The following is a 16746-nucleotide window of genomic DNA, read 5'->3' on the forward strand; positions in this document are numbered from 1 at the left end:
AGAAAACAGCAATATCAGCAGAAATGCTTCGAAAAGTAAAGAAGCGGCTTGATCGAATCCCGTGGCTCGTGAGCTGAACATATCGCAATATTCCATTCGGCCACTATTGAAAAATTAACTCGGGGTAAAGTCATTGAAGTTCCAAAAAGTGCAAGAAATTACACCGCAACAGAAAGAAAATAGTCTCAAAAGAGCTAAAGAGTTGCTTCGCTTGGCCGAAAGTGGTGAACTGCCGAATTTGGTTTTCTTCGATGAGAAAACATTCGTTGTCTAGCAGTTTGTAAACAAACAAAATGATCGTGTTTACTTGCCAAAGAGGTCAGCTGAAAATGTGCGCCTTCGGTTGGCCACCAGAACTCAAGCGCCGGCCATGGTCATGGTGTGGGCCGCCATAACAGCCGATGATCGCTTCCTGCTCGTATTAATCGACCGTGACATCAGAATATATACCGAATATTATCGCGAATATATTCTGGAGGGTGAATTAAAGCCTAGGGCACGCACCATCGCACTTAGCACGCGCCTCCCAAGAATGGTTACCAAAATCTCCGGATACCAAACCGTTGTGTCTGGAGTATTTTGGAAAGCAAGGTTGGCACTAAAAAAATACCAAATTGTCGATCGCCTCAAGCAAGTGCTTCGACGGAAATGGGCCAAAATAACGCAGAGCAACATTCGGGCTGCGTGTGACGGTTTTATTAGCCGTTTGAAGGTCATAATTCGTGCCAATGGTGACAAAAATTCGAAAAAATCATGTGGAGGAGGTACCAGAAGGAGTGGACAGATGTATTCCACCTTTATACCAAATCTTGGGTTAATAAAAGTTTTGTGATGTGTGAAATTGGAAGACCATGGGGCTCTTACATCACATTTATAAGAGTTATAATTATTCAAAATTTTAACCCATTGTGGGGGGAGGTACTTGATAGAGTAGACCGATATTGTCCATTTTCGCACCTGACCTAGCACTGACGCAAATATTAGGATTTGCAAAGTTGGATCAAAATGGAATTAACGTTTCTCTTTTTGTGCAAAAAAAATATTTTTTAAAAATTTCGACCCACAAAGATTCCAATATTGCCTATCTCTGAATTCGACAAAAATATTACGATTTACCAAGTTTGGACCAAATCGGAAACTCCCTTCGAGAGTTATCGTGCGCACCAGCCAGTCAGACAGACAGACGGACAGACGAGCGGACATCGCTAGATCGACTCTAAATGTCGAGAAACGGATTTGGTCCAAAGAGACTTAGGGTCAAAGACCGTTATTTCGACTGACACGTTTTTCAAATGATATATACCCTTTCTAGCCATATGGCTGAAGGTATAACTATTATGTACTATAGTTCTAATATACACATACTAATAAATTTAAAAAATAAAGGTAAAAACGGCAATTCAAAGTAAAAGGCTACGAAAAGTTCTAAAATGGTACTAAACGTCTAAAATTTCATATGAGAATCAAGAATGGAAAATAAGTTTGATATACATACATACATATTTGAAAATTTGAGGGAAGTGTACGTAATGGATACTTTTGGGTATTATAATTGCACGAAAATTACTAAATAGTTCCAAATTTGGTATTGGGTGAGCGGATAGAGCTGGAGTCCTGAAATTTGATATAGATGTCACTGTTGGTGTGTGAAGTTCTGAAAATGAGGTGTTTTGGAAATGCATACTATATAGGATTAAGATATAGTGGTGACCAATTTTTATTATTTACTATTTTATACGGTCAGATAAAATGGATGTGGGTGGAACCAATGTGAAAGGGTTTAACTTTTATAGGAGAAGGCCAAAATTTTCCTATTATTCAGCCAGAATCAAATAAGCTTCTAAGTCTTTATGTAGCCAGTGTAATTTTTAGTATTTATTTCTTTAGTACTTTTCGAATATATCGTACAAATCCTCGAGAGTATTTACGTTTCAAACTCATAATTATCTTAATACCGAATTTTGTCATATCAGTTCTATTCTCACTTTTCGTACTCCGTATATTACGCAGTTCCAAATCCACATCCTTGTCTAAAACGTACACACTCACAGTGATCATAATACCCATAATTCACATTCCACATTACATTCTTAGCTAAATAATATAATTTAGTACCATTTAGTACTTGTCGTACACTATACGCTACATATTTGCAAATACACTTCCTTAACTAAACGCTTTGCCATAACACCGTCATTTATAATTTTGCTTCTATTCCTACGCACTATGCCAAATTTAGTACAATTTAGTACTTTTCGTACACTTATTGTATGCATTTCAAAAATTACCTCCATACATCAGACGTACTTAACAATATTGATTCCAAGATTTTAGCTCTACCCGCAAAAAATCATTATGCTACCAAATAAGTAGGTTTTAGTACTTTTCGTCTACTGAAAATTCGAATTTAGGAAAAAAGGCTTTGGGACATCTTTGCTATATTCCACCATTCCAAATTTTAGAATTACAGTTGCATCCTTTCCGCCCAATTCTAATGATAAATATGAACCTTTTAGTACTTTCCGTTCCGATGTTTTTCCTTGCGCCTTTTTATCACAGGCAAACCTACGTACCAAAAATTTAGAGTTTTAGAATCAGTATTAAGGGTTCCATAAGTAGTATATTTTCGTACCTCTCTGGTATAAATTCTCAAGATCCTAACGCCAGCCTTTTTTATTCTGAGCGTTGATAAATCTCTCAGTCAGTCAGTAAATTAGTGAACTCATCTTTTCAATTATTATTTTAGGAAATTTGGAGCTTTTGTGTGACGTGCCCGAAGCAGTGAACAATATGGTCCGAACTTATTAAGGACACACCATAGTTCCGTGGAGCGCTCTGTTAAATATTCCGTTAAAATATCTCACATTGTATGCTGCAAATTTTTATATTTTATTTTAATTTAATTATTTTAATTTATTATCTACATTTTACTGAATATAAAACAAGGAAGAATATTCCAAATAATTTGTTCCCGCAGCATAAACTTTTACTTCAATGGAACTGGTACCAATGCTGCCGGCTGAAACGTTGCAGCCCACATTTTGTGTGGAAACAACAAAATGTACCTCGACATAGGTGATAATTCTACCAACATTGCTTTTGTCGCAGCTGACAGTCAATTCCACATTTTGTTCACTGGGCCAGGCGACGGAATCGGAACCAACACATCCCAGAGAATCTATATTCGAAACTATAAAATTGTATTCATAATTTTTTTAATGGTTTTATGAACATACCAGTTTTAATTTGTCCCACTGTGCACACAAAACCATAGAGGGTGTCTCCCGATTTTGTTTTCTGAACCGACTTCAATTCCTTGAGAACAGGTACTTCGTTTGCATTAACAGGGGAGACCTTTAAATGCTTTACAGCTGGCTCCTCTAGGGATTTTCCAGGATTGACATTTAAAACAACACCGGCCTGTAATGTGGAGAGGCATCCCAAAAGACCCAGAATTACTAACTGCTTGGTGGACAACATGTTGTTGTATGGAGGCACAGATTTGAAGACTGTTTGAAATGACAATAAAATCGTTGCCTTTATATATAGCTCTAATTTTCTTCGCCAATCACAATTATCAGTTCCGTATTAAAAATGATATGTTTCGAAGAAATGGATGTTAATCTCCTATTTGGAAAATTCTTTGGAAATTGCATTCTTATCTGCATTTCGAGGTTCTTTTTGAAGTATCTAAAGTTATAAGTAAACACAATAGGAAAACCAATGGGTTCGACTTTGTATAACGTTTATCATCAAATTAATAAATTTGCTTGGGGACCGGCAGCGAAAAGTTCAGCAATTCCATCAAAGGGAAGCGATTTAACAAAAGTTTTTAATCAAAACTTCGTACATCGCAATAAATTTTAAGACTTTTAAGGTTTTATATATTACTCACGTTTTTCCTTGAAAGAATTCTACGAAAAGAATAATAGGAAAATGTTTACCAAAGAGTCTCCAAAATCTTTAGTTCTGGAGTTTACCGAGGAGGATATTAGAAAAAAAAACCATTGGGCCCACATTCAATTTTTCAGTCCCTAAATCTCGTCTCCATATGTATGTGAACCTGAACTTCAATATCAAATTTCCGAATTTCAGTTTTCTAGACACCAAGAGTACAATTTACCAAGAGTGCCATTTACGAAACTTAATGCTTCTTGAACAATAAGAGTACACATTTCCAAAACCACCTCCATATCTTAACCACCGCAGACACCAAAAGAGATTTCTGTATTAATTTAAAAGAATTTTAGCTCTATTCCTTCAGGTAAACCAAACTTAGTACCAGCCGAGACCTCAATACCAGATTTCGGGATTCCAACTCTATGCCTTCACTTAATTCCCGAATTAGTACCACCTAGTACTTTTCGTACAATTATGGTACACATCTCCAAAACTAATTCCAAATCTCAATTCAAAATATCAACGGCAACCTCAACATCAAATTTGAGGATTTAAGGCCTATCTCGACAACCAATACCAAATTTAGTACTATTTACCACTTTTCGTACAAATTTCCGGAACTATCTCCATATCTCAATTCCTGATACCAACAGAGACCCCAATTTCAAATTTTGAGGATTCCAAACCCATTCCTTCACCCAATACCAAATTTAGTACCGATACCAAATTTAGTACCAATACCAAATTTAGTACCGATTTAGTACCAATACCAAATTTAGTACCGATACCAAATTTAGTACCAATTAGTAAAAAAATATAGGACGCGTTTTCAAACCATCTCAAAATCTCCAACACATATTCCATATCTCTATCCCATTATCCAATTGCAAATATAGTACCATTTAGTACTTTTCGTACAATTATGGTACACATCTCCAAAACTACTTCCACATCTCAATTAAAAATATCAACGGCAACCTCAACATCAAATTTGAGGATTCAAGCCCTACAACCAATACCAAATTTAGTACTATTTACCATTTTTTGTACACATTTCCGGAACTGTCTCCAAATCCCCTATTCCAGATACCAACAGAGACCTCAATTTCAAATTTGAGGATTCCAAACCCATTCCTTCACCCAATACCAAATTTGGTACTGATACCAAATTTAGTAGGGGAGGATTCAAGCCCTATCTCTACAACCAATACCAAATTTAGTACTATTTACCACTTTTCGTACACATTCCCGGAACTGTTTCCGTATCTCAATTACAGATACCAACAGAGACCCCAATTTCAAATTTGAGGATTTCAAACGCATCCCAATACCAAATTTAGTACCAATATCAAATTTAGTACCAACAACAAATTTAGTACCAATTGGTACAAATATATGACGCGTTCCCAAACCATCTCGAAATTTCAAACAGAGATTCCATATCTCTATCCTATCATCCATTGGCAAATACAGTACCCTTTAGTAATTTTCGTACAATTGTCGAAATTTCGAAACCACTCCCAGGCTACACATGGACAGCGACCACAAAAAACAAAATTTCAGATTTCAAGCACTATCACCCAATTGTACCAAAACACAAATCTACTAGCAAAATGGACCCCAATAAACATTTTTAAAATGCCCGCTTCATCCGTTCACCCAAAACCAAAGTGTTCCAAATTTAGTACAATTTAATACACTTCGCACACAATTTGTACACATTTCCAAAATCAAACTTTTATCCAACCTTAATTCTAAATTGTTTACCGGTTATTCTTTAGCTCTATCCGTCCACATAATATCAAATGATACCATTTTAGAAGTTCAGTAATATTTTAGAACCTTTCCTAAATTTAAATTTCGTTCGTTGTTGCATCTATCTGGCTCTCCATCAGTGACATTCATTCGAAATTTCCAGCTCCATCGGTTCATTCCAATTCCAATTTGTACCAAATTTTGGTACCATTTAGAAAACAAAGTTCGAATTTCCTATTTTCAGCAGTCCAGCTCCCTATCGTTTCACTCAAATCGAAGTTGTACCGAAGTTAGTACAAATTTAGAAAAGTACCTCCTACTATCCTTGACTCCCCCTGTAATCTTAATTAAAAATTTCACAATTCCAGCTCCATCCATTCTCCCAAATTCGAACTATACCAAATTTAGTAACGTTTTGTACTTTTCGTATACATTAGTTCACACTTCCGAACTACCTCCTTACATCGACCCGGTATCCTTAACTTTGATTTCCATTCCAAATTTCAAGCTTTTAATTATAACCGTACCAAATATAGTACATTTCAGTACTTTTCCAACACTTCTAATCCGAATTTCAAAAAAAAAAAACTCTAAAATTTAAGAGTTTTAGCTCTACTGGTCTGTCAAAAGCAAAGGGTACCATATTAAGTACCTTTTAGTAGTTTTCGTACCGTTCTGGTACGAATTTCAAAAAAACCCAGCCTTATCTGACATCTTCAGACCAAGAGCAACCCTCATCCAAAATTTCAAGATTCTAGCTTCAGCCCCTTTATTTGGGCTTTGGTGAATCCTTAAGTCAGTATATTTCTTTACTTTTCATTAACAGGGTGAGATGAAAAAACTGCAAGTAACTTTAGATTTGTTCGAATTGGTCACCTTTGGCACAAATTATGGCCTTCAAACGGCCTCACAAGCTGCCCGAATATTGCTCTGCGGTATTTTGGTCCAATCCCGGCGAAGTGCTTGCATAAGGTGATCGATACTTTGGTAATTTTTAGTGCCAACTTTGCTTTGCAAAATACTCCAGACACAATAGTCAACGGATTGGTATCCGGAGATTCTTGGGTGGCGCGTGTGGGGTCCTCTTGGAATGTTCAAGGTCTGCAAGCAAAATGTTTGCGTATCCACGGCATTTATTCTGAGTCCACGGTCGATTAACACAAGCGGAGAACGACCATCGACTGGTTTAGCGGCCCACACCATCACCATGGCCGGCGCTTGAGTTCTGATGGCCAACCGAAGGTGCACATTTTCAGCTGATCTCTTTGACAAGTAAACACGATCTTTTTTGTTTGTTTACAAACTGTTGGACAAAAACCAAATTCGGCAGTTTACCACTTTCGGCCAAGCGAAGCAACTCTAGCTCTTTTGAGTCTATTTTTTTTCTGTTGTGGTGTAAGTTATTACACTTTTTCGAATTTCAATGCCTTTACACCGAGTTCATTTTTCAATATTTACCGAATGGAATATTGCAATATGTTCAGCTCACTAGACATTTTTCGGCCACTGCGACGCGGTTTTCGATCAAGTCGCTTCTTAACGTTTCGAACAATTTCTGCTGATGTTGCTGTTTTCTTCCATCCACTTCCTTGATGTCGGGCTACGCTACCAGTATCACGATGGTACGAGACACAAAAGATTTATTCACATTTAAATGCCGGAGAGCTCTAACGATAGTAACTTGTGGTTTTCCAGCCAAATATAAAGAAATAACCCTATCACGCTTGAATTCCATCACGAATATTTTTTTTGTGGAAAATTCTCACTAAAATGCTTTTGTACGCTTGTAAACAACATAATGAGCTGTCACTGGAATAATTTTAACAGCTGTCGGACGAGTGGCTTTGGAATGACAGCAGTCTGAAGTTGGTTGCAGTTTTTTCATCTTACTCTGTAGGTAGTTGTAGTTGTCTCACTTCGTACCAGACATTTTCCTAGGAAAAATCCCGATAAGATTAAGAGACCAGCCCTGTAGTTTCTATACTAGCACTTTCTTTCACGCCATTGGTCAATGAAGATATTCAAAATGTGCGATAAGAATGCAATTTTCGGAGAATTTTTTAATAGGCGATTAACGTTGATTTTTTTTTGAACGATGTCATTATCAGAGCTATATAAAAGGTAACTCTTTTACCTTCCTTTCAAACAGTCTTCAAATCTAGGCCTCCATACATCAACATGTTCTCCGCCAAGCAGTTAGTAGTTCTGGGACTTTTGGGATGCCTCTCCAGTTTAAAGGCCGAAGTTGTTTTGAATGTCAATCCGGGAAAATCCCTAGAGGAGCCAGCTGTAAAGCATTTAAAGGTCTCTCCTGTTAATGCAAACGAAGCACCAGTTCTCAAGGAATTGAAGTCTGTTCAGAAAACAAAATCGGGAGATACCCTCTATGGTTTTGTGTGCACTGTGGGACAAATTAAAACTGGTATGTTCATAAAACCATTAAAAAAATTATGAATACAATTTTATAGTTTCGAACACAGATTCTCTGGGATGTGTTGGTTCCGATTCCGTCGCCTGGCCCAGTGAACAAAATGTGGAATTGACTGTCAGCTGCGACAAAAGCAATGTTGGTAGAATTATCACCTATGTCGAGGTACATTTTGTTGTTTCCACACAAAATGTGGGCTGCAACGTTTCTGCCGGCAGCATTGGTACCAGTTCCATTGAAGTAAAAGTTTATGCTGCGGGAACAAATTATTTGGAATATTCTTCCTTGTTTTATATTCAGTAAAGAGTAGATGTAATTAAAATAAAATATAAAAAATTGTAGCATACAATGTGAGATATTTTAACGCGATATTAAACAGAGCGCTCCGCGGAACTATGGTGTGTAATTAATAACTTTGGACCATATTGTTCACTGCTTTGGGCACGTCACACAAAAGCTCTAAATTTCCTAAAATATTCATTGAAAAGATGAGTTCACTAATTTACTGACTGACTGACAGATTCATCAACGCTCAGAATAAAAACGGTTGGCGTTAGGATCTTAAAAATTTATCCCCGAGAGTTACGAAAATGTACTACTTATGGAACCCTTAATACTGAGCGATTGGGAGATTCTATAACTCTCAATTTTGGTACGTAGGGTTGTCTGTGATAAAAAGGCGCAGGGAGAAACATCGGTACGGAAAGTACTAAAAGGTTCATATTTATCATTAGTATAGGGCCGAAAGGATAGGAATAGAATTCTAAAATTTGGAATGGTATGCTCCACCATAGTATAGATTTACCAAAGCCTTTTTTCCAAAATTCGAATTTTGAGTGGACGAAAAGTACTAAAACCTACTGATTAGGTACTATAATGATTTTTTTTGCGGGTAGAGCTTAAATCTTGGAATCAATATTTTTAAGAACGTCTGATAAATGGAGGTGGTTTTTGAAATGCATACAATATGTGTACGAAAAGTACTAAATTGAACTAAATTTGGCAAAGTGCGTAGGAATCGGACCAAAATTATAAATGTAGGTATTATGGCAAAGCGTTTAGTTAAGGAAGTGTATTTGCAAATATGTAGCATATAGTGTACGACAAGTACTAAATAGTACTAAATTAGCTATAGAATGTAATGTGGAATGTGAATTTTGGTATTATGATCACTGTGAGTGTGTACGTTTTAGATAAGGATGTGGATTTGGAACTGCGTAATATAAGGAGTACGAAAAGTGAGAATAGATCTGAAATGATAAAATTCGGTATTAAGATATTTGTGAGTTTGAAACGTAAGTACGGACGAGGATTTGTACGATATATTCGAAAAGTACTAAAAAAATAAATACTAAAAAATACATTGGATACGTGGCGACTGAGAAGCTTATTTGATTCTGGCTAAATTTTTACCTTTTACTTTAAAGGTTAAACGCTTTCACAATGACTCCACATTCTCTTCTTCTGGCCCTCGTGGACCTTTTGTCATAAGCCATTCAAATGCGAAATTTGAAAAAAAAAATGTAACTAAAATCATCTAAATACTGAATATCGGGAGGTACCGTTATAGGGGGCTATACGAGACAATTTTCTGTCAGACAATTTTCTGTCATAGGCTGTAGTATCCATTACAAACTTCAAATAAAAAATTTGAAACAATTCCGGTAAATAATGTCGCTAAAATGGTGAAATGTCGAAAGTGGTGAACTGCCGAATTTGGTTTTCTCCGATGAGAACACATTCGTGGTCAGTCAAAGAGGTCAGCTGAAGATGTACACCTTCGGTTAGCCACTAGGACTCAAGCGCCGGCCATGGTGATGATGTGGGCCGCCATAACAGCCGATGGTCGCTCTCAGCTCGTATAAATTCCAAATATTATCGCGAAAATATTTTGGAGGGTGAATTAAAGCCTTGGGCACGCAAATATTTTGGCCGCAGACCTTGGAAATTCGAACAGGGCTCAGCACCATCGCACTCAGCATGCTCCGCTCAAGAATGGTTACAAAATGAGGTACCTTGCTTCATTTCCATGCTCAGTGTCCAACAAAATCTCCGGATACCAATCCGTTGGACTATTGTGTCTGGAGTATTTTGGAAAGCAAGGTTGGCACTACTAAATACCAAAGTGTCGATCACCTCAAGCAAGCGCTTCACCGGGAATGGGCCAAAATACCGCAGAGCAACATTCCGGAAGCGTGTGACGGTTTCATTGGCCATTTGAAGGACATAATTCGTGCCAAAGGTGATCAATTCGAACAAATCTAAACTTATTTTAAAATTTGATGCTATTTCCGATATTTTTGCTTTCATTCAATAACATTAAAAAACTAATTAAAAAACAGTAAGTTCGGCCGGGCCGAAAATTTTGAAAATTTTCAAAAAATAAAATCCTTAAAAAATTCTGTTAAAATTTTAAAAATACCGAATATAGCCGTTTTATTGGGGTCTATACGACGTGGACCTACAAAGGCATTGTTTGTCATAAACCATTACCATATTCAAATTCGAAACTTGAAATAAACGGTGAATAATGTAGCTAAAATCATCAAAATATCATATGTAGGGAGGTAGCGTTATATCGGAGCTGTGCGAAGACGTGAACCATCATAGACAATTTTCTACCATAGGCTGTAGCATCCATCACGAACTTCAAATACGACATCTCACACAATTTCGGTGGGTATTGTACCTGAACTCGTCAAAATACCGAATATAGGGAGGTACTGATATATGGGGCCTAAACGAAGACGTAGACCTGCACAGACAATTTTCTGTCGTAGGCTGTAGTATCCATTACGAACTTCAAATACCAAATTTGAAACAATTCAGGTGAATAATGTCGCTAAAATCATCAAAATACCGATCATCAGGAGGTACCGTTATATGGGGGCTATACAAAGACGTAGACTTGCACAGACAATTTTCTGTCTTAGGCCGATTTTCACCATATCTAAATCTGATCCAATCTCAAAAAAATGAAATAAAGCGTATATGATATCGGGTATCGAATATTATTCTTATGCAGGATTAAAAAAGTCCTTAAATAATCCACTTTTTTACATTTGTAAAATTCTCATAAAAATCCAAAATTATAGCACAGTTATGTTCCAAACATAATTTTTAGAAACCACGGTAATTATTGGGCTAAAAAATTAACAATATAATTAAACTCCGGAACACAAATAGCCTTAACAGGTCCACGATTATGGCCTGGATCGCTATCACTTTTCATTTCCCTTCTCAGAGCTTTCACATATTTTTTCTGTAGCTAGTATCAGAAAAGTTCGATTATTTCCCTATCTCGCCATATTTAGTTGTTTCGTTTCTCTTCCATTGTTGGTGGATCCACGTCCCGAGAACCTATATTCATGGGAACCTTTGTTGTGGTCGTTTGCTTAATCTACTTAGTCGGTAGTCTCATAATCGTTTAATTGTGACAAGATAAAAATGCAAGTTCCACTGAAATTGTCTTCGTTGGTGATAAGAAAAATCTATTAAATTTCAAGTATTTTCACAATCTATAAAAACAAATTGTTTTGGACATAAATTCAACAGTTTTAAGTTTATAGCGGAACCGAATAGAATTGAAAACAAAAATATGGTTACAATAAATCCCATAGCAATTCTAATTGTATTGGCTCTAGTTTGTTCCACACAGGCGGAATTCTCATTGAAAGCCACTTCAGTGGACACCAGAAAACAAACTTCCCTGAAACTATTATCAACGGAAGTTATCGAATCGGGAAAGACTCTATACAGTTATGTGTGTACAGCGGGTGAAAATATGATACGTAAGGGTGATACGAAAATTTAAAAAAATATATATTTTTGTTTCAATTTCGATTTATTTTTTTTTTTGTTTTAGGACCAATTGGTTGTTATGCAACAAGTTCAAATGACTGGCCAACTGACCAGAATTTAGAATTAACTGCCAGCTGTGACACATGTTCCCAGGGCAAGAGCATACAATATGTTGAGACCCTGTTTGTAGTGTCGACGCCAAATGTGGCCTGTAGCATTACGTCGCGCAGTATGCGCAGCCCTTATGTCGAAATTAAAGTCAATGTTCGGGGCACGGCAGCCTTGAATTACACGTCATTATTTTACACAAATTAAATAAATTAGACTCAAAATCCAAGAATATAGGAAAATATATAACAAAGGTGTTGTTATGAGTTTTTTTATACCCTCCACCGTAGTATGGGGTAGGGTATATTAAGTTTGTCATTCTGTTTGTAACACCTCGCCTGTGGAAATCACTCTAGCTTCCGAACGAAATTAAGTAGATTAAAAAAAAAAATTTTACTTAAATGTATATGTCTACAGGACTTTTGGTATTGAAAATGTGCCATGTTGGTCCACGTTTTCGTATAGCCCTCATATAACGGTACCTCCCGACATTCGGTATTTTGATGATTTTAGCGACATTATTCGCCGGAATTGTTTCAAATTAGGTATTTGAAGTTCATAATGGATACTACAGCCTATGACAGAAAATTGTCTGTGCAGGTCCACGTCTTTGTATAGCCACCATATAGCGGTACCTCCGGATATTTGGTTTTTGAATGATTTTAGCGACATTATTCACCGAAATCGTTTCAAATTTGGTATTTGGAGTTCGCAATGAACACAACAGCCTATGACAGAAAATTGTCTGAGCAGGTCCACCTCTTCGTATAACCCCCATATAACGATATCTCCGGATATTCCGTATTTTGATGATTTTAGCGACATTAATCACCGGGATCGTTTCAAATTTGGTATTTGAAGTTCGTAATGGATACTACAGCCTATGACAGAAAATTGTCTGTGCAGGTGCACGTCTTCGTATAGCCACCATATAGCGGTACCTCCGGATATTCGGTATTTTGATGATTCAAGCGACATAATTCACCGGAATAGTTTCAAATTTGGTATTTAAAGTTCGTAATGGATACTACAGCCAATGATAGAAAATTGTCTGAGCAGGTCTTCGTCTTCGTATAGCCACCATATAACGGTACCTCCAGATAATCGGTGTTTTGATGATTTTAACGACATTATTTACCGGAATAATTTCAAATTTGGTATTTGAAGTTTGTAATGGGTACTACAGCTTATGACAGAAAATTTTCTGTGCAGGTCCACGTCTTCGTATAGCCACCATATAACGGTATCTACCGATAAGCGATATTTTGATGATTTTAGCAACATTATTCACCGGAATTGTTTCAAATTTGATATTTGAAGTTCGTAATGGATACTACAGCCTAAGAAAGAAAATTGTCTGTGCAGGTTCAGGTCTTTGTATAGCCCCCATATAAAGGTACCTACCGATATTCGGTGTTTTGATGATTTGATCAACATTATTTACCGGAATTGTTTCAAATTTGGTATTTGAAGTTCGCAACTGAACACAACAGCTATGACAGAAAATTTTCTGTGCAGGTCCACGTCTTCGTATAGCCCCCATTTAACGGTACCCCCGATATTCGGTGTTTTGATGATTTGAGCAACATTATTTACCGGAATTGTTTCAAATTTGGTATTTGAAGTTCGCAACTGAACACAACAGCTATGACAGAAAATTTTCTGTGCAGGTCCACGTTTTCGTATAGTCACCATATAAAGGTACCTCCTAATATTCGGTATTTTGATGATTTTAGCGACATTATTTGCCGGAATTGCTTCAAATTTAGTATTTGAAGTTCGTAATGGATACTACAGCCTATGACAGAAAATTTCCTGTGCAGGTCCGCGTCTTCGTATAGCCCTCATATAACGGTACCTCCGGATATCCGATATTTTGATGGTATTAGCGACATTTTTCAGCGGAAATTTGTTATTTGAAGTATGTAATGGATACTAGAGCCTATGGCAGAAAATTGTGTGTGCAGGTCCAAGACTTGGTATAGCTCTCATATAATGGCTCTTTCTTATATTCGGTATGAGCTACAATATTTACCGTTTTTTGTCAAGTTTAGTATTTGAATATTTTAATGGCTTATTACCAAAGTTGCTTAGGCAGGTCCACGTCGTGTTACATACCTTAAAATAACGGCTACATTTGGTATTTTTAAGATTTTAACAGAATTTTATTCTTTGAAAAATTTGTTCCAAATGGTGGAGGGTATTCAAAGTTCGGCCCGGCCGAACTTACAGCTTGTTTTACTTGTTTCTTCCAAGTTGGTCTATAATCTGACTGTAGTTTTTCCAATATTGGTAGAGGCCATATACAAAGGTTTCAGTTAGATTTTCGGGTTTTAAAGGTTTCATCCACGTTTTTAATTTTACAAAGTGATACAAAAAATCGAAAAGGATCCACGTTTTGGTCTAGCCATTTTTTTGGTTTTTTGTTGTTTTTACCACATTTGGTAGTATTCCAGGCAATAATTTGGCATTTGGCTGTCTACATAATAACGTTAGTCCAATTTTGGATCTTGTGAAGCCCTCTCTTCAGGTTATGCGTCAAATCTGAACAAAGTATCAACAATCAGTTCCGCTCGATTTTGGACATTTCCCAACGATTTCAGGTATTTTTAAGGAGATTGCTTCATTTGAAATAAAATACAAAATAGATTTTTTGCGCGACAACAATCCGCCTAAAAGTCGGCAAAGGCTTATGATGTTTATCCGAACTTTCTCCACACGTCAATTAATGAATATGACTATCAGCAATAGCTCGAGCTCATTTGAAAATGGGTGTTTCAGCCGCTATTTATAGCCTCCATCCGATATTTATAGCCTCTATATTAGGTATTCTGACTGCTTTTCCAATATTTTTGACGGAATTGTCAGAATTTTTGTATTTGAAGATTTGAATGGGTGTCTAACTGGTTTACGAAAAATATTTTTATATAAGTCCTCATTTTGACTTTGTATTATATTGTGGTAGACTATATCGAAAGTAGGATTGAAATAATTAATTTAACTTGATTACATTTCTAATTGACAACTTTGACTTCAACTGTTACGCTTTTTTAAAATACGTAAAATTTGAAACTCACGAAGTCTGATATGCAGATTAATAACAAAAAAAAAAAAAATCTCTTAATAATACCTTAGTTATATATTTTTCTATATTCTTGAATTTTGAGTTTTTTCTTAATCGAATTTATTTAATTTGTGTAAAACAAAGACGTGTAATTCAAGGCTGCAGTGCCCCAAACATTGACTTTCACTTCGACATAAGTGCTACGCATGCTGCCCGACGAAATGCTACAGGCCACATTTTGGGTCGATACTACAAACAGGGTTTCAACATATTGTATGCTCTTGGCCTCGGAACTTTTGTCACAGCTGGCGGTCAATTCCAAATTTTGATCCCTTGGCCAGTCATTCGAACTTTTTACATAGCAACCGAGAGATTCTAGAAATAAGAAATTCATAATTAAAAAAAAAAAATAAATAATAAATAAAAAATAATAAAAAAAATAAAAAAAAATAAAAAATAAAAAAATAAAATAAAATAAAGAAACGTTGGGAAAAATGCAATAAAACAAATCTTTTATTTGCAAAACTTATAGAGGTCAGTAAGCTAAAAAAATCAAATATAAAAAAAATAATATTTTTTTAATTTCTATAGCACCCCTACCTGTCTTATTTTCACCCGCTGTACACACATAGCTATACAGAGTCTTTCCCCATTCATTAACTTCGGTTGACACTAGGTTCAGTGAAGTTTGTTTTCTGCTGTCCACTGAAGTTGCTTTCAATGAAAATTCCGCTTGTGTGGAACAAACCAGAGCCAATACCATGAGAATTGAAATGAGATTTATTGAAACCATTTTTTTTTAATTTTGAATTCTATTCGGTTCTGCTATAAACTTAAAACTGTTGAATTTATGCCCAAAACAATTTGTTTTTATAGATTTTAAAAATACTAGAAATTGAATTAACTTTTGTTATCACCAAAAAAGAAATTTTCAGTGGAACTTGCATTTCTGTCTTTTTGCAAATTTAATGATTCGGAGAATGTCGACTAGAGATTAAATAAACGGCCACAACAAAGGTATTTGCCCATGAGTGGAGTCTTTTGAAGGGGATCCACCCGCAATGTAGGGGAAAGACCATTATTCCATTATTATCGATAGAGAGTGGAATCGAATCGAACGTTTTTACTCTCTCAAGAGAGAGGTGTTAAAGCTTCGAAGAGGATTCACCCGCAATGTAGGAGAAAAGCCATAATTTCATTATTATCGATAGAGAGTGGAATAATCGAACGTTTTCACTCTCTCAAGAGAGAGACATGTTAAAGCTTTGACAATGAAAATCCAAATTGCCATAGTCGTGCGGTTTTGAAGGATATCAAGGATAAAGGCGTGGATTTTTTAAACGTTTTTAGGGGGTGTGAATTTCTTAAAGATATTGCTGATGGGATAGGGTAAGGGGAAAAATTGCAACCAACAAATATTGAAAAATGAGCTCGGGGTAAAGCCATTGAAATTCCAAAAAGTGCAAGAACTTACACCGCAACAGAAAGAAAATAGACTCAAAAGAGCTAAAGAGGTGCTTCGCTTGGCCGAAAGTGGTAAACTGCCGAATTTGGTTTTCTCCGATCAGAACACATTTGTTGTACAGCAGTTTGTAAAGAAACAAAATGTTCGTGTTTACTTGCCAAAGAGGTCAGCTGAAAATGGCCACCTGAACCCAAGCGCTGGCCATGGTGCTTGTGTGGGCCGCCA

General features: G+C 36.3%; 4 protein-coding genes across 4 annotated transcripts; 2 read left to right on the forward strand and 2 right to left on the reverse strand.

Moving 5' to 3' along the window:
• Window positions 1–2906: 2906 nt before the first annotated feature.
• On the reverse strand, window positions 2907–3527 carry LOC101892335 (uncharacterized). Its single transcript, XM_005184588.4, has 2 exons — window positions 3237–3527; window positions 2907–3178 (listed from the first exon to the last, which is right to left on the reverse strand). The coding sequence occupies exons 1-2, from the start codon at window positions 3478–3480 to the stop codon at window positions 2928–2930; spliced, it is 495 nt and encodes a 164-aa protein (XP_005184645.1). The 5' UTR covers window positions 3481–3527; the 3' UTR covers window positions 2907–2927.
• Window positions 3528–7789: 4262 nt separating this feature from the next.
• LOC131800965 (uncharacterized) lies at window positions 7790–8432 on the forward strand. The gene is made up of 2 exons (XM_059118869.1): window positions 7790–8077; window positions 8136–8432. Exons 1-2 carry the CDS (start codon window positions 7834–7836, stop codon window positions 8384–8386), a joined length of 495 nt encoding a protein of 164 aa, XP_058974852.1. The 5' UTR covers window positions 7790–7833; the 3' UTR covers window positions 8387–8432.
• Window positions 8433–11627: 3195 nt separating this feature from the next.
• LOC101890945 (uncharacterized) lies at window positions 11628–12245 on the forward strand. The gene is made up of 2 exons (XM_005184580.3): window positions 11628–11874; window positions 11949–12245. Exons 1-2 carry the CDS (start codon window positions 11682–11684, stop codon window positions 12197–12199), a joined length of 444 nt encoding a protein of 147 aa, XP_005184637.1. The 5' UTR covers window positions 11628–11681; the 3' UTR covers window positions 12200–12245.
• Window positions 12246–15159: 2914 nt separating this feature from the next.
• Window positions 15160–15855, reverse strand: LOC105261868 (uncharacterized). The gene is made up of 2 exons (XM_011294647.3): window positions 15657–15855; window positions 15160–15431 (listed from the first exon to the last, which is right to left on the reverse strand). The coding sequence occupies exons 1-2, from the start codon at window positions 15847–15849 to the stop codon at window positions 15181–15183; spliced, it is 444 nt and encodes a 147-aa protein (XP_011292949.1). The 5' UTR covers window positions 15850–15855; the 3' UTR covers window positions 15160–15180.
• Between the last annotated feature and the right edge of the window lie 891 nt (window positions 15856–16746).

Source organism: Musca domestica, unplaced genomic scaffold (assembly GCF_030504385.1).
Source record: "Musca domestica strain aabys unplaced genomic scaffold, Musca_domestica.polishedcontigs.V.1.1 135, whole genome shotgun sequence".
Lineage (NCBI taxonomy): Eukaryota > Metazoa > Arthropoda > Insecta > Diptera > Muscidae > Musca > Musca domestica.